The sequence below is a fragment of the Anarhichas minor genome, unplaced genomic scaffold (assembly GCF_050575085.1).
Source record: "Anarhichas minor isolate MPS153535 unplaced genomic scaffold, ASM5057508v1 ptg000011l, whole genome shotgun sequence".
Taxonomy (NCBI): domain Eukaryota; kingdom Metazoa; phylum Chordata; class Actinopteri; order Perciformes; family Anarhichadidae; genus Anarhichas; species Anarhichas minor.
Window position 1 is genome coordinate 16,216,218 of NW_027466457.1, and position 26,283 is coordinate 16,242,500.

The window sequence follows — 26,283 nt, forward strand, 5'->3', positions numbered from 1 at the left end:
TTACACCTGTGAACACATCAAAATGAGTTTGTTAAAATTGGTATAACTGAAAAAATATAGAATTAAATTAAAATTACCAAAATATTTCAATAATAGATGAAAAAATAGAATCAAAGCACAGATGAAACTAAGATTAAATATATTTTAAGTAAAATATATAATAAACTAAGTAATAAAAAGATATAATAAAAATAATGCAAATAAAATAAAACACCAGGACAATAAAAATCATGAGCGTAAAATTTTAAATAATAAAACCAGGACTCGTCGAATCAGTGATTCAATAACATATTTTAATTTTTCAGTGTTTTAGTATAAAAGTCCCAGCCGCCTGCTGTCGGCTGGTTTCCGCTCCCGTTGGCTATAACTGTGGTTTTTCCCAGAGAATCAGCTAAAGTACCAAATCTATTTACACACAACATCCACATCCAGAAGGGCCAAACAACACAGGAAGTCTACCCATTGCTACCCTGCCAAAGTAAAACATCAAACACTATCACCTCACCGCTCAGATTTAATGCTAAAATCCCCAAAAATAAAAACCCCAGAAGAAGAGGAGGGGCCTCTAAATATGGCTCCCTGTGTGCCCGTAGTATTTTCTTACAATACTCTCTCTATAAAGTAACGCATATACATCTTCTGCTTTACAATAAATTAGTACAGGCACATTCTCTGTCCTCCTACAGCCGACTGTAGCTCAGTTCAGGTGGAAAAGATGATTCTGTGACGACAAACAGACTTGAACTCATCACAGCACACGAACAGAAAGGCTGACAAACAAACTGGAAAATAAACACAGTAGTGGGAAACTTGTGGGCAGCAGATTTCATTTTTTTTGGTTTCGGTGTGAATGATGCACTTCAGGCATTTTAAACTTTGAGAGCATCTATATAGATTTTATATAAATATGTACAAACCAAAAAAAAAAGAGAAAGAAACAGTCCAGTAAAAACATTCAGGTAAAAAAAAAAAAAAGAGACAAAATCAATTCAATGCCAAAGACGAAAGAACTTGAAGCTTGAGAACTCAATAACTTACAAAACCGTTTAAAAAAATGAGCAGAAATATAAATGTTCATTACAGTATGCATGTCTGTATCGTCTCTGTGTAGAGATAGCACCAGCAGAAACACGCCGGGGGGGTCATCACCTCCGACTGTATAAATATCTGAACACCGAGTACCAGAACAAACCGAGGGAGTGAATAAATTAGTGTCGGGCCTTGTACAGGATATTTACAGGAGCTGCTGCAGTCAGTCACACAGTCAGTCTCTCACTCACTCACACACACACACACACACACACACACGCTGATGGACATTTTCATGGCAGTGAGATTGTTGCAGCAGTCTTGCAGCACATTTTTAAGGAGGTCAGAGGTCAAATCCGACACATTCAACAGGTTCAGCCCTGTGATTTTCAGTTCTCACAGCCCAGGGGTTTATTTTCTCTCAACGTTTTGCACCCGCTAACTGAGTCGTTGTCGTTGCATAGCTCTTTGACAAAAACAAAGATGGACGTCACCAGCTACAGTATTTTGGAGGGGGGGGGGGTTCCAGTTCACAGGAAATGGTAAACATGTATGTGTGGGTTATTTGTGCGTATAAGCGTCTCTGCTTGTGACTGTGTTCAAAACAGAAGGCTGAAACAGGAGAGAGGGATGATGGGAGGATTTCAGAGGTGGTGTGTGTGTGTGTGTGTGGGGGGGGGGGGGGGTTCAGTCCGAGGCGCCGGCCTCGCCGCCGACGCGGTTCCGGTGGTTCATGGCTCGCTCGAAGGCGAGCCGCACAGCTTTTCGGATGCAGGAGGAGCGAGCCTCCGCCAGCTTGATTTTGTCGAGCGCCTGGTTGACACCGAAGGGAGCCATCTTGGATCTAGGAAGCCATTGCCTGAGGAGAGAGCGGACAAGAGGTCAGTTCCCGACGTATCACATGTGCAGCTCACAACGCTCATAAGAAAACTTGCTTTTGCTTCAGATAAAATGCAAAATTAAACATTTATCAGCGTGCTTGTGCTGACGATACTCTCGTCTTTCCCCAGATGACTACGGTTCTGAGACTCTCTCTTGCTGAATGAAGACAAAACCAGACTGTTAATGAGAAGTCGTTTTTTTCCTCGACTTTACTCTTTCAGTGAGTCGGTGAGTTCCTCACCAGCTGCGCTTGCTGTCGAAGAAGTGGACGAGGAAGAGTTTCTCTGCGGACCTGAACTGCATCCGCTCTCCGGCTCTGAGAACGACCGGTGGTGGCGACGGCGGCGGCTGGGGAAGCTCCGCCCCTTTGTGCTGACCCCCCGTCCTCCGCGCTCTGGGTTCCACGATCTGCGAGGGCCACAAACAAATGAAGAGCGGGACGGAGACTTTGAGTGAAGCCGCCGTCTCACAGTAACTAGTGTGTGTGGAGTGTTTCCAGAAGAAGCCCCGCACTCACAAGAGACACACGCATGCACGGCCGGGTCGAGCCGCGGCCGCTCTGAGCGAACGCGGCTCGACTCCACAAACACACCAAGCAGTCTGTGATCGGCCAGCTGGAAGCTGCCGCATGGCCGCGAGCACAAATCACGAGCTACGGCACCGCACGATGGCAGAGAGGGGGCTGATGGGTAATGAGACACGGTGTGAGGGGTGGGGTGGGGGGTGGGGGGGGGGGGCTAGCTAGCACTCACTCACCAGGGCGGGGTAGGAGGGATATCCACTACATTTAGCCCAAACTAGTTTAAGAGGCTCCAGAACAAATGGAGGAGCGGCGGAGGGCTTCCACACCTCTACAGGAACAACGATAAGCAGGTTATGAGGTTTATAACACACACACACACACACACACACACACACACACACACACACACACACACACACAAACTTTTTAAAGATTGACTTTAAACAGTTGACGAGACTCCTGAGGAGTCACATAGAGGGTGTGTATATATATATATATATATATATATATATATATATATATATATGTATGTGTGTATATGTATATATATATATATTTGAGGCAGGAACATAATGGGGCTAGTCCTGAGGTATCTTTATGTATTTAGTAAGAACTTTACATGTTAAACCAAAGATACTCTGCACGTTTGTTGAGTCGTGATGAAGTGAGTCAATAATTCACTGAACCCACACAGAAAATAACGGACTTCTCTTCACTTCCACTTTGGCCCTCTCAGGTTTCCTGTTGCTGAACCACTTCCTTTTTAGGGCTGAAACCTGCAGCTTCGAGTCTCCGCTGACTTTATCGAGGACCTCTGAGGCCCCCCCCCCCCCCCCCCCAAAAAACAAACCCCAGTCTGAGAACCAGTGAGCTGGGAGGAGCTTTGGTAAGCTCTCATATGAAGATTTCACTTTAAAAAATACTTTAACTTCACTGTTCTTTGGGTCTCACAGGTGGAACAGTGGGAAGTGATAGAAGAACTCAACGATGTTTTTCTCACATAAACAGACTTTTTAATGAGTAAATCAGAGAGGAGAGCTGACCGATCAAAGCGTGCCATGCGGTTTCATGCACATCCATCAGGTGTCACCGAGCAGACGGACGCTGCTCTGCTCACCTGACGAGATCTTGGCGGCTTTGGCGAACTCTCCGTTCTCGATGCAGGTCCCCAGGGTGCTCTTGTCGTCCACGGTGCTCCGCCGAGCCGCCGGCGACCGTCCTTTACCGCTTTTAGAAACGATGACTGTGCTGAAAGAGACATGAATCACAGGACAACGTTTAGAGTCATGCCTCTGCTGTTGTGAACTTCTTGTAACAACTAGAACATCTGAATTATAACCTGGTCCTTTTCTAGTCACATCAACATATTTTCATGTTATTACATTTTTCTCATTATTACTTATAATAAAATAACTTCTTGTTGTTGGTGTTATAACGTTATATTTTGCATGACACACGTAATGATCCTCCATTTGATTATTGATGGTCAGATTGTCGCCTGGGTCCAGACCTTTGAATCAGTCCGCTCTGTGAAAAAGTAATCGACCAATGAGCGCAGGGGGAGGGGCTTAAGCTTTGTTTATACTCTCGCTTGGCGCCATAGAGCGAGCCTCCACAGACGGCACACGAGCCCCGAGTAAGAACGGAGACGTTTGGATTCAGAGCGTCCGAACAAAATGAACTGAAGACTTAAAAAGACAACGAGTGTAACCGATAGATGCCCAGAGACTGTTCAGGACTCGCTCCTGCAGTCCTCTATGAACCCACAAGTGACATAGACGACAGGTTCATATGTGTTATACGGTGTATGTAGAAGTACTACATGAATAAATAAAACTCATCGGGTCCAAAACAAACCTTCCAGTCTAGAGCACTGTGCTCCCACTTCTCATCTATTACCTGGGTCAGTAGAACGTTATCACGGTTAAAGCTGTTTCTGCGTTATCAGTGACCTGCACAGCTCCGGATGTTTCCTCCTCCACTCACCTCGTGCCGCAGAGGACGCTCCCGCTGGAGGAGATGCTCGACTCGGAGGCACAGCGGCGACGAGGCTCCAGCAGGTGGGGAGACGGTGAGATTTGCTCCTCCTCCACCACGAAACCGTTTGCTATTCCTGAAGGGAAAGAAGAAACACAGCACATGTGTCACAGTGTCGTTTAGGGTTCGTACTCCGATCGTTAAAATGATTTCTTCAACATTTCAGTTCATGTTTCGTCGTGGAGGAGATTCTTTTTTTTTTTACCTGTGCCGAGGCGTTTTATCGGCGACTCCTCGTCCTCCTCCTCGCCGTCGGCGCTGCTGCTGTGTCGTCTTTTCTTCGGCAGGAGGAGCGTCTCCAGTCGAGGGATCACCACCGACAGGAAGGTTTTGGCGCCCAAGGAAGGCGGCGTCACAGTGGACGCCTCGTGGCTCTTGAGTGGTTTCTGGGGGCTGGCGCTCTTGGACTTGCGGAAGAGGACGTTGTTCCGCCGGTTGCCCGTGCTGGGGGCGTCGGCGTGGATGACGCCGTTGGGGAGCGGCGGGTCCGGGGCGTGCCCGTTGGGTGCGTCCGTGGGCACTGAGGTAGACGTGTCGTCGAGCTCCGAGGGAGAGCGATCCGTGCTGGGTTTGGAGGCCTTCAAAGGGGGCGGCGGCTTCGGGTCGGGTGAGGCCTCGATCCGTGACAGTAAGGTCAACAGCTCTAACGTGTCCGGGGGCAGAGGGTTCTCCTGCTGTGGCGTGCAAGGCTCTGCCGGGGGTTCAGGTAGTGGTTTCTCCTCTGCCTCCATGGGGGTCCCACTGGGCTCTGGGGGCGGGGGCTTCCGGAGGGACTTCTTCAGGCTCATCTCGCTGCGGACCTCCGTGATGGTCTTCTTCAACAGTTTGAGCCTCTTGCTGCGTGACGGGCTGTTCTTCATGGCCGTGCTCAGGTCCAGCTTCTCCAGCAGCTCCCTCAGCTGGTCCTCCAGAGGGGTCAGCTGACGGTAGGCGGGGCTCAGCAGCCGGTCCACTAGAAGAGACAGATGATCACAGGATTATCTACAGCCCTTTTATAGCTGATTCAGGAGATTTTACTCAATTAATGGACTTACCGTCCTCCCAGGAGAAGGCGGGAGGCGTCTCCAGTTTCGGGACCTCGGGCAGATGCAACCCGCTGGGGAAGTCGAAGCCGATCCTCTCGGCCTCTCTGCGGGCCCTGCGGAGGATGGCTCCTCCGTGGTCCTGCATCCGCTGGGCGGCCCTGTGGAAGAACGTGTCCTTGGCGTTGTACTTCATGCAGTTGAAGATGATGAGGTCGAAGTCGGCCTCGAACTCCTCCAGGCTCCTGTAGTCGTGGCCGTCGATGCGCTTCCTCATGGTGGAGAAGTCCATGGGGTCCTTGATGTGGTCCAGGTAGTCGGGAACCTGCAGGAGACAGGGGGGGACGCGTTCACTTTCATTAAGGACATTATTTCTCTGTTATGTTTCACCTTTATTGTGAAAAGATCTGTGCATTAAAACACAGACAGGAAGTGATGTGTTGGTAGTAACAGTAGAAAAAAAAACACTGATAAGAAGGTAAAATAATACACTGGGTTCCAGCAGGGGCCCAGTAATAGTTAAAAACTCGACTTCTCTATAACTGTCAAATAATGAATTTAACATTTAAAACGTTTTCTGTCCAACAGACAAAACGATGAAATGGCGGCGGACCTCGTTGCTGTTGACGGGCTGAGCGAAGATACTGTACTGGTCCTTTTCCTGCAGCTGACTGAGCACGGCCCGCAGCAGGATGTTGAAGGGGGTCAGCTGGACCTCCAGCGCCGACTGCTGCAGCTTCATCTGACGGGACAACACACACACACACACTTGTTTTTTGAAGTCAGTGTTTTCCTGAATAGTCACACACACACGTCGTCACGTGGAAGTTCTTCAGCGCGAGTTACAAAAACGCAACACTCGCTTTTTGCAAGTCCAAATTAAAACGACATGCTGCTCAGAGTGATCTCAGTGACCGGCTCGTCTGCAGACGGCTAACGTGAACAGAGGTTGCATTGACCTGAATAATGATGGATTATTTAAGTATTAAATTGAGCTTTGCGCTTTAGAAACAGTGAGGTAGTAAATGATGATCTACCTCCTCCCTCTTCAGCTTCTCTCTCTTCCTGATGAGCTCCAGCAGCAGGCGAGCTCTCTCCAGGTCGTGGCGGAGGCGGTGCCACTCCTTCAGCTGCTCCTTCAGCGCCTGGTTCGTCTCCGCGCGGTCCTGCAGAAGAAACGCACAAAACTTTTGTGGTAGGAAGAACGACATTAAAGGACGCCGCTCCGCTGTGTCGGCAGCACTGACCATCTGCTTGGCTTTGGGCGGCTGAGGGTTGGCCTGCAGCCGGCGGATCAATGGCACGTTGTTCCTCGACTGCCTCTTCTGCACCCAGTAGCTCAGCACCCGCTCCACGAACACCCGCTTCCTCTGGACCGCCACCTGGTTCAGGATGGTGTCGAAGCTGACCCACGGAGGAGGAGGCAGAGGGAGATATTAACCAATAAATACGCTACATTTCAGAGGGGTGAACCCGAGCAGGAACAAGCTTCTGTTGGTCTGACTGCTCGTGCTTCTTGACCCGCACGACTTCTTCATTCACTGTGTTACAGATGCACAGCATAATTATTACAGAAATAAGCCCCAGGTTATAATAAACCAGAATTATACTTCAGTTACTAAACTTATTAAATTGTCGTGGTTTCCTTACCGAAACTAGCCCGGTCTTTACTAATGTTTATTTTCCAAATCTGTGGACCTGAACAGAAACAAGAAACCTCACTGAGCTGGACATCATATATACATTTTTTTTTTAATCTCGATCTGGAATCCGGTCTCAATGACGAGGAACAGAGTGGACCTGGGCAAGAAAACACTATTAATTTATGTGAGAGATGCATTCTGGGAGTCCTGTTTCGCCTGCCTGCCTACCTTGAAGCGGTGATACTGGGCCCAGAGTTGGTGGGGGTCTCGGGCTCTGGTTCCGGCTCGCCTCTCTTGCTCTTCTTCTTGGCCCAGCCCTTGGCCCGGGACTTCCCCCTCTTGTCGGCCCTCTTGTGGCAGGCTCCGTTCTTCGCATGGGGCTCGTCGTAGATGCCGAGCGGCCGGCGGTCGCAGCCCTCGGGCGTGTGGCTGCAGCAGTACGCGGTCTTCTTCACGGAGAAGGAGGAGGAGCCGCCAAACGGCGTCACCTCCTTGACGGGTTCCATCTTCATGTAAAGGCCGGCCCTCTGGGCGCAGCTGACGTGGAAGGCGGTGTAGCAGTTGATCTTGTCGCACTGGATGCACGCGCCGGCGCCCTTCTCTTTGCACAGGTAGCAGGTGAGCTTCCAGCGCGCCGGCGGGATGTTGCGCACGCCGTCGATGGGCTCGATGAAGACGGTGTCGGAAAAGCCGACCTCGGGCACCCACAGGGCGCACGCCACGTGGCCCCAGCGGTCGTCGTCCGTCTTCTTCAGGGCTCCGCCTCGGTTGGGGCAGAAGACGCACTCGGCAGGCCGCGACGGACACTGCAGGCAGTGGCGGCACAGCCACTGGCCCTCGGGGACGTACGGCACGCCGTAGCACTCCTGGTGCACGGCGATGTTGCAGGCGTCGCAGAAGAGGATGACGTTGCTGTCGGCTCCGTCTCCGTCCATGCAGACGCAGCACACGGCGTCCTCATCCACCAGCGACTGCAGGTCGCTCTGGCCCTGCGTGACCTCGTACGACTCCTTCTCGAAGCGGTCCATGAGGAACTCGAACAGGTTGAACGACACCTGGCTGACGCCCTCACTCTTCCTCTTCTCGTTGATGAGCTCCAGCCAGGCGTAGTCCTCCTCGTCCATGTCGTACTCCACCTCCTCGTCCAGCTCCTCCGCTGTCCTCTCCGTGTATTTGTAATACGCCGCCGGCCTCTTGGGCACCACCGGCAGGTTGTACTCAACCGTTCTGACCTTTGGCTCCAACAGGCCGCCGGTGGTGCCGTGCGTGGCCATGAGAGCGGCGTTCTTCTTCTGCTGGTTGTTTTTGAGGCGCACGGAGCGCACCAGGACCTGCTGGGGCTTCTCGTTGTTCTCCTTGTTGCTGTTGCACTCCGTGATCTCCTGCGCCGTGGGGTCGTCGTCGCCGATGACGTCCAGCTTGTCGTAGATGCTGAGCCGGTGAACGCGGCCGTCCACCTCCAGCTCCACGATCCGCTGGGCCTGCGCGTACGTCAGCGTCTCCCGGTTGGGAGACGGCTTGATGGGGGACGAATCTCTCTTCAGCACCGCGGGTCGGTGATGTCGACTTTTCTTCTTCATCTCGAAGCCGCAAAGACCCTGAGAACCAGACGAATGACACGACAGCGTCAAAGACTCAACTTACAATTTCTTAAAGTCATTAAGTCTGTGAAGCAACGAGCAGCGCACGCAGCAGTGTGTGTTATGTCTAACAGAACCTGCAGTAATCATTACCAGGCCTTGACCCTCAATGAGGCCTTCAGGAGCAATCATGCAGCAGTTAACGTGTTTACACAAGGATGTCTTTACCTCTTCAATCAGAGAGGACCACAGAACAGAGACAGTCATTTTACTTCCAGTGGTTTGTACTTGTTCTGCAAGTCTATCAAACTATGAATGTATTACTGATGCAGAGCGTCTGTCACATGGTACAGACACATCTCATCTAACCACAGACGGCCTGGATATTGTTTGAACATGTTTGATATATGTTCCACTGTGATACACGTGTTTCCAATTATTACGTTTGGGGAACATAAACGTGTTCAATCATTCTCCTCGTGTCACAAAATATAATAACTGCTAAATGTATGAGGGCTGCACGACCATGGCCAAAAGGATAACCGGGATTATTTATTCATTCATTTTAAGGACAAAATATTTCCATAGCAGCAATGTTTCCGTGTTGTGCTACATTGCTGCTAATGTACAAATCTGTATTCATTCAAAAATGAAACAGGTCCTCCTTTCACATAGTGTGTCTGTTTGTGCAGCTTTAATTCATTTACTGGGTCATGTTTTCAGTTGGCTGTAGTTGGGAGCAAAGGGGGCGGAAACGATAACGTTCACTGGATGAAAGAAAGAAAAGCACCACACCTCCACGGCCACTCGTGACAGCGAGCCCGGCTGAAGCCGCTGGTTGTTGGAAATAATCGGCTAACAGCAGCTGCAGCCCGTTCGGTTTCTCTGGTGTGTGTGTGTGTGTGCTACCCACCGGCTAACGTTAGCTCCTCTTTAACTGAACCCACAACGTTTATATTTTGTTATTAATCGCACCACAGCTTTAAAAGCGATGCACCAAACACGGGTCCGTTACAATAAAAGAAGACCCCGGTGTGTCGTCCTCCTCTCCGGCGGTTGGCCCTCCCGGTGGCCGGTTAAACGCATTAGGACACTCCGTCCACAAACCGGGGCTAACGTTAGCCTGCTAGCATTAATACACCTAAACTGAAGGGGGAGGAAATATGGCGACCAGCACAACAAGAAACTGCCTCGATATGTAAAAGGGGAGGCTGTCTCTCAGACCAGCACGGACTGGTTTTTGGATGTAAACCAGTCCGGACTATAAGGGGGGTGATATTAAAGAGGCGAGGACACAGTGGGGCTGAACTTACCAAAGGTATTTTCACGAATTCAGCTTGTAAAAACAGCAGCAATGGCGGCGCGGCCCTGCGGAGCGAAGCTGCAGTTAAATCCACATTTTCAGTCCGCTCGTCCAACGGCCGCTGCTCGCGCTGCTCAACAGAGTTAGACTTGAGAAGTAACCGACAGATATCCAGCGCGACGGAGCCGGTATTTTACTTTAATCGGTTGTAATTTAGCTGCTCAGTACGGCCGTTTAGAAGCGGTTAGAAGCGGCAGAGCTCAGCGGCTGCCCGGAGCTTCTCTTCACCCAACAACAATGCGGTTGTGCGAGTCGTCCTTGCGTTATGACGTCAGCGCGTACAGACGCAGTACGTCGTAATAGTAGGGACTCAAGTACTGGACTAAAGTACAAATCAGAGGTACTTGTATTTTACAAGTATTTCTATGTAATTTAACTTTATACTTCTCATGCACTACATCTCAGAGGTACATATTGTACTTTTTACTGTACTACATCTCAGAGGTACATATTGTACTTTTTACTGTACTACATCTCAGAGGTACATATTGTACTTTTTACTCCACTACATCTCAGATGTGAGATACGTGGTTCTCACAGCTGTAGATTAAACTAACCAACAATATATAAATAAATTAAAATTAGCACAGCCGTAAACATCTACAGCAGCAAAATGCAAATTGCTTGGAGACAAAAATATAACAGTTTATTCACTCTTAAAATACAAATCACGTAAACCACATTTGACGGTTTGCCTCTAAGAGATGACTTTTATTTTTAAAATATAAAATGTTTACAATTCCTCAAGCCTAATGAACAGAAGGATCTGCCACAAATAAAAAACATGAAATCAGAATAGTAAAAATATCTGGTACAGTGTGGTGTGTTTAGCCTAGCTTAGCACAAAGGTGGATTAAGGAAAAGGCTAGCAGTTTCCCCCTGCTTCCAGTCTTCGTGCTAAGCTAAGCTAAGCACACCAAAATGCCGGACTGTTCCTTTAACTCGTCTCAGGTGGATTCGGCCGCTGGCTCCGCCTCCTCTTGACTCTGGTTGGACGGAGCGTCTTCTCTGGACAGCAGGTTGTTCTTGCGCAGGTGGCAGGCCTGCTGGTAGGGGGGGCGTATCGGCGGCTGGGTGGGGGGGGTGTACTGGTACTCTTTACCAGCATCCAGCTGAAGAAAGAAGGCAACAGCTCGGAGATGGTTTAGGTGTGACGAAAAGAAAAACATTTACTATATAACCTACAAACAAGAACCCTTTAAAATACCCATAATGCACCCTTCACCCCTGAAAACACACCAAACAAAACTCCTTAATTAGTAATGCCTTAAATTAACTAAATGAAGTAGACTTTAAGGGGTACATCACTTCCCCCTTGATTCACACATTAATTAGAAGTATTTGACATATAGTTTCAGTTTATTTATATCTAAAGGGGTTCTTAAGTCTGTCATTCAGGCATGACGGCATTTAGAGAAGAATCTGCAGGATTTGGGGTTAATTCATTATCTAAATGAATAGATCTTTAAGGGATTATCTGCACTAGTTTTAATGTAAGAGCCATGTTTCTGTTATTAAAGATAGTCCTGTGTCTCCTCACCTGCAGAGGGTAGGTCCTGTCCGAGTCGAAGGCACTGAGGTCACCGCACGCCAGGAAGGGAACGATCACGCGGTTGGGACCCTCCAACTGGTTAAAGTCCACATCTGAAGGACAGAGACCACAATCCAGACTGAGGAAAACCAGGACCAGGACACGCAGTGAAACAAGAGACTACCGGTATGCAACCTTTAAAATAAGAAATAACGCATTCGTCCTCTTTCAAAATGACATAAGATATAAAACACTCTGACCAGTAGTTTTTGGTGTCTCTGACATTACTGACTTTATGATTCGTCTCTTCTTCGTGCTCCTGTTACACCATGTTTTAGGATTCACCGTTAATCCTTCATTACCACATGTGGCCACATGGGGTCACTGTTCAGCAACTTTCTTTGGTATCAATATATTTTATGTGCTAAAAGGTCTTTTTCCCTTAGACGTCCACTTTAAAGACAGAACAGGAAACTAAGACAATGAGCATGATATATATGATATATATGATGTATATGATATATATATATATTGCACCTCTCTATGGGTCTTTTAAATTAGTTAAGCAGAGCCGGCCGACTTGTCAACTAACAGGGTGCGTCTCAAGTGAAGGGAAGTGGTTTCTATCTTCTAGAGGCCTTGTGTTTTCCTGATCCAGATCAGGTATCCAGACACGGACCACACGGGCTCGTAGTTACCGTAGGAGTGATCCAGCAGAGGGTTGGACATGTTGGGGACGTAACCGTCAGGAGGAGAGTAATTCTGGCACACTACGAAGGCCTCTGCACACAGACACACAGACAGACAGACAGACAGACGCATACTGTGAGTAATGAATGTGGTACAATAGACACAATTTAATAGTTTAAGACGATTTTATCAAGCAGTCTGTGCACAAAAGTTGTATAAAAGATGACTATATGAGCAGGTGGGCGGGGTTTGTCTGCTGTTTGAGCCGTGTGATTGGTCCACGGGTGGTGGGGGGTTACTTACCTATGCTGGAGTTCCTGCTGCTGCGAGGCTTGGCGCAGGTCACACCACTGAAGAAGATCTTCAGCTGAGAGTACAGCAGAGTCACGTCTTTACCTCTGAAGATCTGAGCCAGAAGAGTGAAACCTTCACGTTACATTACCACACACACAGCCGACTGCATCGCCGCGGTTCAGCATCCAGAGAGCGTTATTCCACGACTTCTTATTGGGCTTCAGCCTCACGTTTAACGGTAAATGAAACCTGGTGGAGATCTGAACTCTACTGAGTTCTTTGTAGATAATAAATCATCCGAACAAGAGCTGGACTCACCTTGGCCACAAACGTCCCTCCAGGTTTCAGGACGTGAGTTGTGATGTTCAGAGCCTGAGAGACAAACGGGGGTCAGTGTGACATCGCAGACCGACAGGTGAACAACAAAAACACACCTCCGTGTACTCACGGCCAACAGGAGCTGAGCCTGGATGTACTCGTCCACGTCGTGGAGCCCGGTTACTATGGAGAAAGAACGGTAAAATGACTGAATTAAAAGTAAAAAAAGGAAAGCTTTAAGAACAGGCGAGGACAGACAGGAAGTCTCACCGTCTGGAGCTCCGTCACACACCACCAGGTCGGCCGGCTGACCCTCAAAGTGACGGATGATCTCCTGAGCCGTCGACACCTGAGAGGAAGAAGAAGAAGACACGGGTCATGTGATGCACCGCCGCACTTCTTCTAGTCTTTGAAGAAGTTCTACGGGTCCTTGAGGATCCGTCGCCTCTTTAAAGACCCAAAGAAACTAAAAAGAACCTCCTCCAGGACCATTGGGACCGCCACAAATATGACTAGAACTTGGATTTTGCGTCCACTCCTGAAGCCGTGCCGACATTTAGCTCCTGGAACGTGAACGCAAAATTATAATAAAAGGAGAACCAACGACGATGTGTCCACGTTACGTTTGGTTAAGATCCCGCAGTGGACAAGAGGACAATCAGAGCTGCATGCTCGTCCACGGTGTCCTCACCTTGGTGATGTCTCCCTGGATCTGAGTGACTCCTGGTAGAGGAGCCATGGCCTGCAGGTCCACCGCCACGATCTTCACCTCCTCACCGGCGTCGCCCTTCTCCTCCTGAGCTCTGAGTGAAAAAAAAAAACATCAACGACATAGTTAACTCTTGGCTTTATTAAAATCCATTTCATATCTGTCCAGGTGAGTTCATGGTTAATAAAGAAGATGTAAAACCTGAGTTTCCGACTGAGGACCTGACTCCAGCTGCCAGGAGCTGCACACAGATCAACGGCTCTGTTCACACCTGAGAGAGGGAAAATAAAACCTTAATACAAATCAGACATTTAATAAAAGACAGAAGAAGAACACAGCCTGAAGAGCCCAAAGAGGACCCAGACTCCGGCTCAGTTCCACCCTTTTCAGGGGGCTGTCGTGTAGGCGGGACCTGTCGGGGACCTGTCGGGTGTCTGGTCGTCTCAGGTGTCTCACCTGTGAACAGGTTGAACTCGTGGTCGAGCTGCAGCAGCTTGAAGGCGCTCCTCGCTCTCCAGCCCTCCTCTTTGGCCAGACGGTAGTAAATGTCCCGCTTGTCTTTGGAGGAGCGACCCATCCTGACCTCTGACCCCTTTGATGAAAACAACACACACACACACACACACACACACACACAGAACCAGTAAGACACCAGCAACATCTTACTGGTTTCTCTTCTCTCAGTGGAATAAATAGTTTTTACCAAATTAAGTTCCACCGTTATAAACGACTGAGTTGTTAACCAACTAAGAAAGTCAAGATTCATCATTAAAGACTTGCGTTTGGTTTATTCTATATCAGCCGAATTTACCAGCACGTCTTAATGAATTCACAATATATTTGATAATTGTTTAGAACACATTGTTATAGTGCTGATTTAAACCACTTGTTAAACGGGGTTTGGCGTAGAGTGCACAATAAACTGCATATTTCACGGCTGCTGGAGCTTATTGTCGAACGTTAGATTAGTTTAAGTCTGCAGGCTGAATATATACATCTTTATTTAAAACAATATATGTAAAACAATAGCGCAATATCACATTCCACATACAATGAACCGTTTACAAACTGTGTTGCTTACTGTTCACGTGTTGTTCCGGTGTTGACGGTGGAAGGACCCCCGCTGGTAGCTGTCCTACGAAGCGCCTGTTCAAAATGACGGTGCCCTTGACGAACATCAATGATAAAAGATCAAATACAGACATTCATCTTTTTGAATCAAACTTATACTTTAGTGACGACAAACTTTATGAATGTTTTTCTTTTTCCTTGTAGTAATTCCCATTGTTTCCATGTTTCTGTCGTCTCAGTAGCGGCCACACGGTGTCGCTGCAGACACAGGAAAGAGAAACACTCAGAGAAATATCACTGATGTATTTGGGTCCAATTAAAAGGACGTTTCTATTGTTCTGTATCAAAACATATATATACAGATACATTTTATTTAAAACGAAAATAATGTGGATGGAAAATAATCATTAATGCCCCAAAAATGATTTAATCTTAATGCACTATGAACTAGAAGACCATAATATTTTCGGTGTCCACGTATTCACTGAAGGGTTTATTTGCCCGTTTCGTGGAGTTTCAAGGATTGTAGCCAAAATCTGTTACGAAAACAGACGGATTACCTTCAATTCAGCAATTAAATCATCATTAATCATCAATAAATTATATGTTTTTCCAATTTAAATTAAAGTTATGCAGCGATTTGTTTCCTTAATGTAAGTCTATAAGCCTTCTATAACACTTGAAATTAGAAATAAAGAGTTTTGTCTTCCTATATTGTTCATTTCATTATCAATTAAATGGTCACAAAATTATGTGTTTGTTCAGGGCGGTTTTAAAACAAAGTGTCAAATTCATGTATTTTGTATATAAATGAGTATGTGTGTAGTAGTAGTAGTTTTACATCTTGTTGTGGTTGTTTTAAAGCTTTTGTGGTTGTTTGGAGTCTCTTTGTAGTTGCATTATGTCTCTTTGTAGCCATTTTGTTCCAATTTGTTGTTGTTTTGAGTTTCTTTATCAGTTTATGTCTCTTCGGATTTGTTTTTTAACTCTTTGTGGTTGTTTTGAGTCTCTTTCTCGCTGCTTTTACCTTTGTTAAATCGGTCCATTTAAGATAATATTTACACTGTGAATTTTGGCAAACCTTTCTGAACTGTGTTTTTATGAAAATGATGATCTTTAATTTCACAAGAAGCTGCCGACTGATTTCTGATTATACGAGTGTTTCCATGAGCACCAGGCCAGGCTGAGATGTTCCTATCAGATTCATGCGGTCAGCGTCTTCTTATTATTTCTGCTACATGTTTCAACATCAGCAGAGAGTCATTGAGAGGAGACATTACAGCTGCAACTAAGCATAATGTTAATAGTTGATGAATCCATCAGTTATGTTTTCAAAGTGATCAATCATTGAGTCTATAAAACACGAGTGGTGTTTAGTGCAGCACACATTGTTGAGATTGAGTCCAAGGAGACATCTTCAGATGTCTTGGTTTGTCCGACCAAGAGTCCAGAAGCCAAAGATATTCAGTGGAGTCAAACTTACACACCTGCCGTTCACTTTTCAGAGGTAAAACACAAGAAAGTCTTGTTGGAGTCCTGATCCAGACCCCTCCAGAACCAGTTCTATCAGAACCAATGCTCTACAGTCCAGCTCCTTTCTTTCCAGTTCTTCAAGAGAAGTCCTTTGGCTGCGAGCATTCCAAACTTCCACCAGTTTTCTGTACATTTGAAATCTGCCACAGAGCATCTGAATCATAATCCACCTCCATCGTTCTGTCATGAATCAAAGAACAGCAGTGAAAGTGTCCTGATGATCAACCAGACAACAGACGTGAGTGTGTGTGTCCTCACTCACTTTACATCTAACACAGAAAGGTGATAAAACAATTATTTCAGCTGTTTTGGAATATTAAATTAAACGATGGATCACTTTGAGGATCTGGTTCAGGTCCAAACTAAACCTGTAGAAGCAGCATTCAGTTCTGATGCTCCACAAATGTGAAACAATCAGCAGCTCTGCTCCAGCTCTCAGTTCTCTAAGACGTCTCTGTTTGACACTGAAAATATGAATTTTATTAAGTTGAATTTGAGACTTTTTCCCACTTTTCACTGCAACTGCTGCACAGCAACTTCCCTCTGGATGAATCCAGATTATCTTAAACACACTGACGGGATTTAGAATAATAGATTAAAACTTGACTAAAAGAAGAACAGAATAAAACACGTTGTTGTTGGTGTGAGTGAGCAGTTTATTCTCTGATATAATGATTCAAGAGAAATATCTGTGAGCTCTCTGCTCTGATCGTCTTCACTGATGAGTTACTGGTCTTTAGTTGTACACATCATATTCACACTTCTCTGAACTGTGAGTGAAACTGATTATATCTGATTTCACAAGAAGCTGCGGACTGATTGCAGATTATAGGAATGTTTCCATGACAGGCTGAGCTGTTCCTATCAGATGAATGCTGTCAGAGTCGTCTTATTATTTCTGATAGATGTGTTAACTTCAGCAGTCACAGCTACTTACTACTATAACTACTGCAGTCTGTGTGTAACTGTTTGCTTTCTATCACTGTGTCTCACTCAGTTCACTGCATCATGTTTCTGTGTTCTTTCACTTGAATTAGTGCTTCATGAAGCTGCAGGATGTCTTCAGCTCTGCTGCTTTCTTTATTCACATCGACTCATATTGTTTTATTCTGGAGGTTCATTTTTCAATCTCCGCTTTTTATTTTGAAATTGATCTGAAGCTGTGAATCTGTTTGTGTTGTTTTTAGCTGCATCAACACGGTTTAAGTGAGGCTTGTACACAGACCGACTGGTCCATGTGACTGTCGATCATCAGATCAATATCTCTGTGAGCACATCCAGCACCTTCCTGTGTGTTGCTGTTGTGATCCATACATCATGTGTGCTTCAGTTTGCTTGTTTCTCCTTCACCGAATAGCTTCTTGTGATTTATTAGTTCTGATGATTTAATAAACTCACATGTTGTCTGTTCCACGTCCTAAAATGATCCGACTGGACCCAAGTTCAACAACCCTTAAAGTACTTTGTTAAAGTAGTATTAGTACTAAATGTATCTGTGCAATACAAGTATGAGTGTTTAGTTTTACGTATGTGTTCATATTTTATTCAGATTGTTTGATTAGGAGCATATTTTGTATCAAAATCCCTTAAGCACAAAAGTAATCAAACTACTTAAGAAGAACAATAAGCAAAGTTCTTATGAAAGGAGAAAAATCATTATTTACAGAATTATGCTAAAACCTTATGAAATATGCAAAATCCTAATTTAGAAAATTAGGTACATTTATGAAGTAATAAAAACCCATAATTACAACATTCTTATTAATAAGCAATATCCTTAATTACATAATATTGAAAATTCATACAAAATAAGCAAACATGTAATGAGAAAGGTAATTTCAATAATTACAAAATCAAGTGAAACGCTCGTGATTTAAGCAAAATCCTTTATTATAATTGTTTTTACTTCCTTAATTACAAAATTAAATCAATTTACGAAGAACAAAAATTTGCAAAAATCTTATGAAATAAGCAAAATCATTGATTATAAAAACAAGCTAAATCCATAATGACAATGTTCTTATGAAATAAGAAAAATCCATAACAATAAAAATAGTAAATTGATTGATTGCAACATTAATGAAGTACAACAATGAGCTAAATTCTAATGAAATAAGTAATATCCTTAACACAATTAACCAAAATGCATATGATTTCAGTAAAAAAAGTTTAAAAAAGAAAAATCAATAATTACAATTTTCTAATGATGTAAGCAAAATCCTTAATTACAAAATGAACTACAATGATGAAGTACAACTATGAGCAAAATAGTAACATTTCTGAATCACAAATAAATGAGTTTTTAGGGGCTGATCACAGCGGGACGTTGTTCCTATTTGTATTATTATGATTATCTTTGAGCTAAATGTTGTCCTGCTGCCAAAATGTTGCTCACTACAATAAGTCATGAAGTTCATTCTATGTTTTAAAGGACAAACAGCAACAAATTGTCAACATTGAGTATCGTTCTACAGAATGTAGAAGATAGAAATTAATGTTTCATGTTTAATATCTCACATTAACATTGTTCCTGATAGTCTCTGGTCTCTGCTTGGACTCTGGTAAACCTGCTCTCATGTCTACTTTTAAATGAAACTTTATATCTGTGAGGTGTTTTTAAAGATTCACGTCTTCAGCAGGAACCAATGGGCTTGGAGCTGAGAGCCGCAGACAGGAAGTCAGAAGGTATGGAGAGACCAACACATTGTTGAGAGTAAGACAGACAGGCTGCAATAATGTGAGATCATATTCAGCCTTCTCGTTTAAGGGAACATGCGTATCAAAGGGAGCTGGTGGTGGTTGTGTGGTAGAAATCATCTGGATGTGAGATGAGCTCCTTGGAGGAGCTACTCTGCTCCCTGAGCTCCTTCTTCTTCTTCAGCTGCAGGAACACCCAGCTTATAACGAACCAGCTCAGTGTCCTTCTGTCTGCACGGCATCTGCCCCCTGTTGGCCTGGAGAGACATGACAGCACAGTCCTGTCTTCAGTTCACTAAACACAGAGCGAGAGCTTCATCTCAGTGGCTGGTCTAAACAGCAGACGTGTGTCCGTACCTTACAGTAGAAGTAAAGGGCAACGTTCACCAACAGCAGAGTCAGCGGCAGGACGATCGCTCTGATGATCAGAGGTGTTGGATCTGAACAAACACATGGACAGTCATCACATCACATCATGAGTCCAACAGCTCCCACTGACCCTGAAATCTACAATCACTGACACACATTAACACGTTAACGACTGTCTCAACGTTTGGTTTCCAGGATGACCCTGGTTCTCCGAGTGAGGTATCGGAGCACACCACCCTTCTTGCTTCTGATTGATGGAGGAACTACATTTGAAAATGGAGAGTTGGGGGCTAAGGGGTGTTATGACTGATGTGGTGGCAGTGGAGCTTTGTGATTGGTCACGTCAGAAGGTGCTTCAGTTCTCAGAGAACCAGAGTCATCCTGGTATCCAAACCTGCTCTGTCCTACAGTAGATTGTTACAGACTGTGTTTAGGTTTGGTTACTATATGACATGTGTAACACAATGACAGGAGTCACGGTGTCATTCCAGAAACAACAACATGCACTCTGTGGTCAGCTGATCATCTTCAGACAGTTTGGACCAATCATCTTCAAACCTGCATGTAAACAGTCAGCTTACCTAAGACAGTGATGGAGAGCAGACGGCTCTCAGAGGAGAAGTTATGATTGAAAACATAGAGGTGATAAACACAGCTGTAGCTTCCTTGGTGGGCGGGCTCTGCAGCAGGAAACAGGAAGTGGGCAGAGTGATTGACAGCTGGCTGGGTGTAGTTGTGTGCTGAGTTGGAGGAGGTGAAGGTGAGCTGGAAGGAGCCTCCTGGGTACTGTGGCTGGATGGAGCAGCAGATGGTGAAGGTGGAGCGCCTGAGCACCGGAGCCCCCTGCTGCTGGGCCTCGGAGACCCCGTACATTGAGGAGGACACGGTGATGATTGGCTGAAGCAGCAGGTCTGTAAACACAGAGAGATGATGAAAGTTCAGGTTTACCCTCCATTGAACAAGATGGACCCTGAATAAGGATGTGATGTCACAGGTCTGACAGACTGACAGACAGAGAGACAGACAGGTGTGTCCTCCAGGTGGAGCTCAGCAGTCTAACGAGGGTTTGAAGCTTCCAGAAACAAGCACACCTCTCTACACTTCAGGATGTCGTTGTCCTGGTTAACTTTACAGTTCAGTCCAATGGAAACCCACTGACTGTCACTGTGACAGAGGAAGAAACATACTGGAAACATTGCTGTCAGAGATGATGTCATAGATGATGTCACTGATGGGTTTACCTGAGCAGATGAGATCCAAGATGGAGGAAGAACGTGATATTACACACTCTCTCAGAGCAGATCCTGACTGAGCACATGTAGAAATGATCCACCACACAGATATCTCTGAGGACTCCTCTCTTTCTCTGATAGAAACAGCAGAGCCACAGTCCAGCTCTCTACAGGCAACAGCTGCTGTCTTTAGGGTCCTGTCATAGACATTTACTGGTCTCCAGTCTCCTTGATATTTCACCTCCAGTGTTCCTGCACAGCGACTGTCTCCTCCCACCAACCTGACAGGTTCTGAACAGAAACAAGAGAGTCGTCAGTAAAGAACAAAGTGAGTTTCAGTAGAACAGAAATGAACCAGATCAAAGCTGCAGCTCCTCTTCTACCTGAGCAGGTGAGTCCAACAGCTTTGTTAGGTGAGCAGGTGTTTCTATCTGAGCCTGAGCTTCTACAGTCCAGGAGAGCAGACTCATTGCCTCCACACTGGAACTCTTTGGTCCACATTGGAGCCTCCACTTCTCCATAGAGCGCCCCCTGGAGGACTGAAGGAGCCCCACAGCCAAGCTCCCTACAGACCACCTCTGCATCCTGCTGGTCAAAGTCATCTTCACACACTGAGGACCACCACTGGTTAGACTGGTTAGACTTCACCTCCAGTCTGCCTGAGCACAGACTAGTCCCATCCACCAGCCTGACAGAGTCTGGAGAGATGATAGAAGATGAAAGAGAGAGAGAGAGAAAAGACACCAGAACACTAAATAACAAGACGTCATGAAACAATAATTCAGACATTCAATTAAATAATACAATAAGTCAATAATATTTATCATAATAATAATAATCAGTAACCAGCTAGCTAAGTTAGCTCAAAACACAAATATGAAAAGATCATGACCTTAACATATTTAGTCAGACTGGGAGGAGGATTCTTTTCATGTTGACTGAAATTCAAACAGCGTGTGTCTTGTCTGCAATGTGAGCGTGGTCTGACCAAAGTAGAGCACTTTGGAGCTGCTTTACTAAACGGTGCACAGAAGCTCAGAGACGGATTAGTGCTGCTGGGTTCATCATGTTGTGCTGACACAGAGACATGTTCCTCTACTTCCTTCATTATCATGTAGAATTCACCAGCAAGCGTTGTGGTGGAAGATGTTCAACATGACAGAAGGGAGGGATGTTGCCTTGAAGATAGTGAGTTGTGTTGGGACCAGGACTCTACAGAGAACGGTGTTCTGGACTCACTTGGAGGAGAAGGGCTTTGAACACAGAGACCTACTGCTGCACGCTGATGTAAGATGGCTGAGCAGAGGAACATTGTTGTTGACATTCAGTGAGACTTTCTGAATCTTTCTTTACATGCAGAAGATGCACAGCTAGAGGACTACCAGTGGCTTTTGGATTCAGTGTTTGTGACAGATCTCCCTTTACTGTTCAACGAAGCTGATTCAGAGCTGCAGGATTATGATGAACATTCATCAACAGGATCAGTGAAGGAAACACCTTTAAAAGACACAACTGCTGTCAAGTAGGCTTTAACGCTGTGAACTCTCCTCACATGCAGACAGAAGTGAAACATCAGGACAAAGACATTGTGCAGCTTGACATCTATGAGGAGCAACATGAGAACATCAGAAGAGCTTTACTGAGAGCTAAACAGTATCAGTGTTCCACCTGGACAGCTTTGCTGCTGAGAAAGAGATTCTCTCACTGCACATCTACATTGAGATCAAATCAAGGGAAGCACCTGCATGAATGAAGAGTTATGGGACGTACTGAAGGAACACAAGTATCCACACCTCAGAAGATGTGCCTTGAACTTGATGAAGAAACATGTCTCCACTTCAGCAGCACCAGGTGCTGAGCCAGTAGAGTTAAACATGCAAAAAAGTCCCGTTTGAAAGCAGACAATGTGGAATCTAACGGTACACCGAGTAAGGAAGAGACAGGTGAAGGCTCATGAAGGGAGAGAGCACCTCAGAGAGTGTTTTATAGACAGATTCCCAGGATGTAGTTACAGAGGGACTGGACCAGAACATAGGAATTAGATTGGCACATAGATGATGTCACTGATGGGCTTACCTGAGCAGGTGAGATCCTTGATGGTGGAAGAGGAATCTGATGTTAAACAATCTCTCAGACCAGATTCAGACTGATCACAGAGAGAGTTGATCCTCCACACAGATCTCCATGAGGACTCCTCTCTCTCTCTGATAGAAACAGCAAAGCCACAGTCCAGCTCTCTACAGAAAACAGCTGCTTCCTTCAGGGTCCAGTCAGAGTCTTCTACTGGTCTCCAGTCTCCTTGATGTTTCACCTCCAGTGTTCCTGCACAGCGACTGTCTCCTCCCACCAACCTGACAGGTTCTGAACAGAAACAAGAGAGTCGTCAGTAAAGAACAAAGTGAGTTTCAGTAGAACAGAAATGAACCAGATCAAAGCTGCAGCTCCTCTTCTACCTGAGCAGGTGAGTCCAACAGCTTTGCCAGGTGAGCAGGTGTTTCTATCTGAGCCTGAGCTTCTACAGTCCAGGAGAGCAGACTCATTGCCTCCACACTGGAACTCTTTGGTCCACATTGGAGCCTCCACTTCTCCATAGAGCGCCCCCTGGAGGACTGAAGGAGCCCCACAGCCAAGCTCCCTACAGACCACCTCTGCGTCCTGCTGGTCAAAGTCATCTTCACACACTGAGGACCCCCACTGGTTAGACTGGTCAGACTTCACCTCCAGTCTGCCTGAGCACAGACTAGTCCCATCCACCAGCCTGACAGAGTCTGGAGAGATGAAAGAGATAGAGATACAAGACACCAGAACACTAAATAACAAGACGTCATGAAACAATCATTCAGAGATTCAATTAAATAATACAATAAGTCAATAATATTTATCATAATAATAATTATCAGTAACCAGCTAGCTAAGTTAGCTCAAAACACAAATATCAAAAGATCATGACCTTAACATATTTAGTCAGACTGGGAGGAGGATTATTTTCATGTTGACTGAAATTCAAACAGCGTGTGTCTTGTCTGCAATGTGAGCGTGGTCTGACCAAAGTAGAGCACTTTGGAGCTGCTTTACTAAACGGTGCACAGAAGCTCAGAGACGGATTAGTGCTGCTGGGTTCATCATGTTGTGCTGACACAGAGACATGTTCCTCTACTTCCTTCATTATCATGTAGAATTCACCAGCAAGCGTTGTGGTGGAAGATGTTCAACATGAAAGAAGGGAGGGATGTTGCCTTGAAGATAGTGAGTTGTGTTGGGACCAGGACTCTACAGAGAACGGTGTTCTGGACTCACTTTGAGGAGAAGGGCTTTGAACACAGAGACCTACTGCTGCACGCTGATGTAAGATGGCTGAGCAGAGGAACATTGTTGTTGACATTCAGTGAGACTTTCTGAATCTTTCTTTACATGCAGAAGATGCACAGCTAGAGGACTACCAGTGGCTTCTGGATTCAGTGTTTGTGACAGATCTCCCTTTACTGTTCAATGAAGCTGATTCAGAGCTGCAGGATTATGATGAACATTCATCAACAGGATCAGTGAAGGAAACACGTTTAAAAGACACAACTGCTGTCAAGTAGGCTTTAACGCTGTGAACTCTCCTCACATGCAGACAGAAGTGAAACATCAGGACAAAGACATTGTGCAGCTTGACATCTATGAGGAGCAACATGAGAACATCAGAAGAGCTTTACTGAGAGCTAAACAGTATCAGTGTTCCACCTGGACAGCTTTGCTGCTGAGAAAGAGATTCTCTCACTGCACATCTACATTGAGATCAAATCAAGGGAAGCACCTGCATGAATGAAGAGTTATGGGACGTACTGAAGGAACACAAGTATCCACACCTCAGAAGATGTGCCTTGAACTTGATGAAGAAACATGTCTCCACTTCAGCAACACCAGGTGCTGAGCCAGTAGAGTTAAACATGCAAAAAAGTCCCGTTTGAAAGCAGACAATGTGGAATCTAACGGTACACCGAGTAAGGAAGAGACAGGTGAAGGCTCATGAAGGGAGAGAGCACCTCAGAGAGTGTTTTATAGACAGATTCCCAGGATGTAGTTACAGAGGGACTGGACCAGAACATAGCAATTAGATTGACACATAGATGATGTCACTGATGGGCTTACCTAAGCAGGTGAGATCCACGATGGAGGAAGAGGAATCTGATATTAAACAATCTCTCAGAGCAGATCCAGAGTAAACACAGTGAGAGTTGATCCTCCACACAGATCTCAGTGAGGACCCCTTTATCTCTCTGATAGAAACAGCAGAGCCACAGTCCAGCTCTCTACAGAAAACAGCTGCTTTCTTCAGGCGCCACTTATAGTCAAGGTCATAGTCAGAGCCATATACTGGTCTCCAGTCTCCTTGATATTTCACCTCCAGTGTTCCTGCACAGCGACTGTCTCCTCCCACCAACCTGACAGGTTCTGAACAGAAACAAGAGAGTCGTCAGTAAAAGAACAAAGTGAGTTTCAGTAGAACAGAAATGAACCAGATCAAAGCTGCAGCTCCTCTTCTACCTGAGCAGGTGAGTCCAACAGCTTTGCCAGGTGAGCAGGTGTTTCTATCTGAGCCTGAGCTTCTACAGTCCAGGAGAGCAGACTCATGGCCTCCACACTGGAACTCTTTGGTCCACATTGGAGCCTCCACTTCTCCATAGAGCGCCCCCTGGAGGACTGAAGGAGCCCCACAGCCAAGCTCCCTACAGACCACCTCTGCATCCTGCTGGTCAAAGTCATCTTCACACACTGAGGACCACCACTGGTTAGACTGGTTAGACTTCACCTCCAGTCTGCCTGAGCACAGACTCGTCCCATTCACCACCCTGACAGAGTCTGGAGAGATGATAGAATATGAAAGAGAGAGAGAGAGAAAAGACACCAGACACTAAATAACATTCTGTCTTATTTTTCATAGAAGATCTGTGACTCAGAATATAAATGTGTTTATAAAATGATCCCTAAAATCTCAAAGAGATGGGGCTGGACTCTCTCCTTAAGGAGTGTCCAGGCTGAAGGACGGTGTGGAGATACTGACGAGCCCCCGGCTGAGCTGAGCTGCTCTAAGTTGTGTCCAGTAGGTCATTGGTGCCTGTTATGGGTGAAACCAAAGAAGCTGCTGGTGGAAACCAGTGAATAAGAAAGCTGTGGAGCTGAAGGAGGAGTCCTTTCAGGCTGGTTGGTGGTCGGCCCAGAGGACTCCTGAAGCAGCAGACATGGAGGTTTCATATATAAAGATGTCTTGGTGCATTCAGCACCTGGTTTACTGAGGCAGCAGCTCATCAGACAAGTCTGCTGCCATTCTAGCTGATGTGTGTGTGTGTGTGTGTGTGTGTGTGTGTGTGTGTGTGTGTGTGTGTGTGTGTGTGTGTGTGTGTGTGTGTGTGTGTGTGTCCACCTGGATGCATTACTGTCATAGATGATGTCACTGATGGGCTTACCTGAGCAGGTGAGATCCTTGATGGAGGAAGAGGAATCTGATGTTAAACAATCTCTCAGAGCAGATCCAGACTGAACACATGTAGGGCTGAGCCGCCACACAGATCCCCATGAGGACTCCTCAATACGTCTGATAGAAACAGCAGAGCCACAGACCAGCTCTCTACAGACAACAGCTGCTGTCTTCAGATTCAAGTCAGAGTCATATAGGTCTACTGGTCTCCATTCTCCTTCATGTTTCACCTCCAGTGTTCCTGCACAGCGACTGTCTCCTCCCAACAACCTGACTTCTGAACAGAAACAAGAGAGTCG

At 45.9% G+C, this 26,283-nt stretch overlaps 2 protein-coding genes across 4 annotated transcripts; both read right to left on the reverse strand.

Moving 5' to 3' along the window:
• Positions 1-272: 272 nt before the first annotated feature.
• Positions 273-10,322, reverse strand: LOC142947820 (bromodomain-containing protein 1-like). Of its 3 annotated transcripts, XM_076089677.1 has the most exons (12): positions 10,030-10,322; positions 7,365-8,734; positions 6,741-6,897; positions 6,531-6,659; positions 6,107-6,235; positions 5,506-5,818; positions 4,677-5,423; positions 4,421-4,547; positions 3,552-3,682; positions 2,668-2,762; positions 2,153-2,319; positions 273-1,888 (listed from the first exon to the last, which is right to left on the reverse strand). In XM_076089677.1, exons 2-12 carry the CDS (start codon positions 8,714-8,716, stop codon positions 1,717-1,719), a joined length of 3,519 nt encoding a protein of 1,172 aa, XP_075945792.1. In that variant the 5' UTR covers positions 8,717-8,734; positions 10,030-10,322; the 3' UTR covers positions 273-1,716. The 3 variants fall into 3 exon arrangements, with proteins under 3 accessions (XP_075945792.1, XP_075945791.1, XP_075945790.1); XM_076089676.1 differs by lacking the exon at positions 2,668-2,762 and having other exon boundaries at positions 1,716-1,888; XM_076089675.1 differs by lacking the exon at positions 2,668-2,762 and having other exon boundaries at positions 1,716-1,888; positions 6,531-6,897.
• A 439-nt stretch (positions 10,323-10,761) lies between these two features.
• ftsj1 (FtsJ RNA 2'-O-methyltransferase 1) lies at positions 10,762-14,745 on the reverse strand. Its single transcript, XM_076089678.1, has 11 exons — positions 14,703-14,745; positions 14,078-14,213; positions 13,823-13,892; positions 13,604-13,715; positions 13,183-13,261; positions 13,043-13,095; positions 12,913-12,966; positions 12,604-12,706; positions 12,309-12,392; positions 11,620-11,723; positions 10,762-11,191 (listed from the first exon to the last, which is right to left on the reverse strand). Exons 2-11 carry the CDS (start codon positions 14,196-14,198, stop codon positions 11,027-11,029), a joined length of 945 nt encoding a protein of 314 aa, XP_075945793.1. The 5' UTR covers positions 14,199-14,213; positions 14,703-14,745; the 3' UTR covers positions 10,762-11,026.
• Between the last annotated feature and the right edge of the window lie 11,538 nt (positions 14,746-26,283).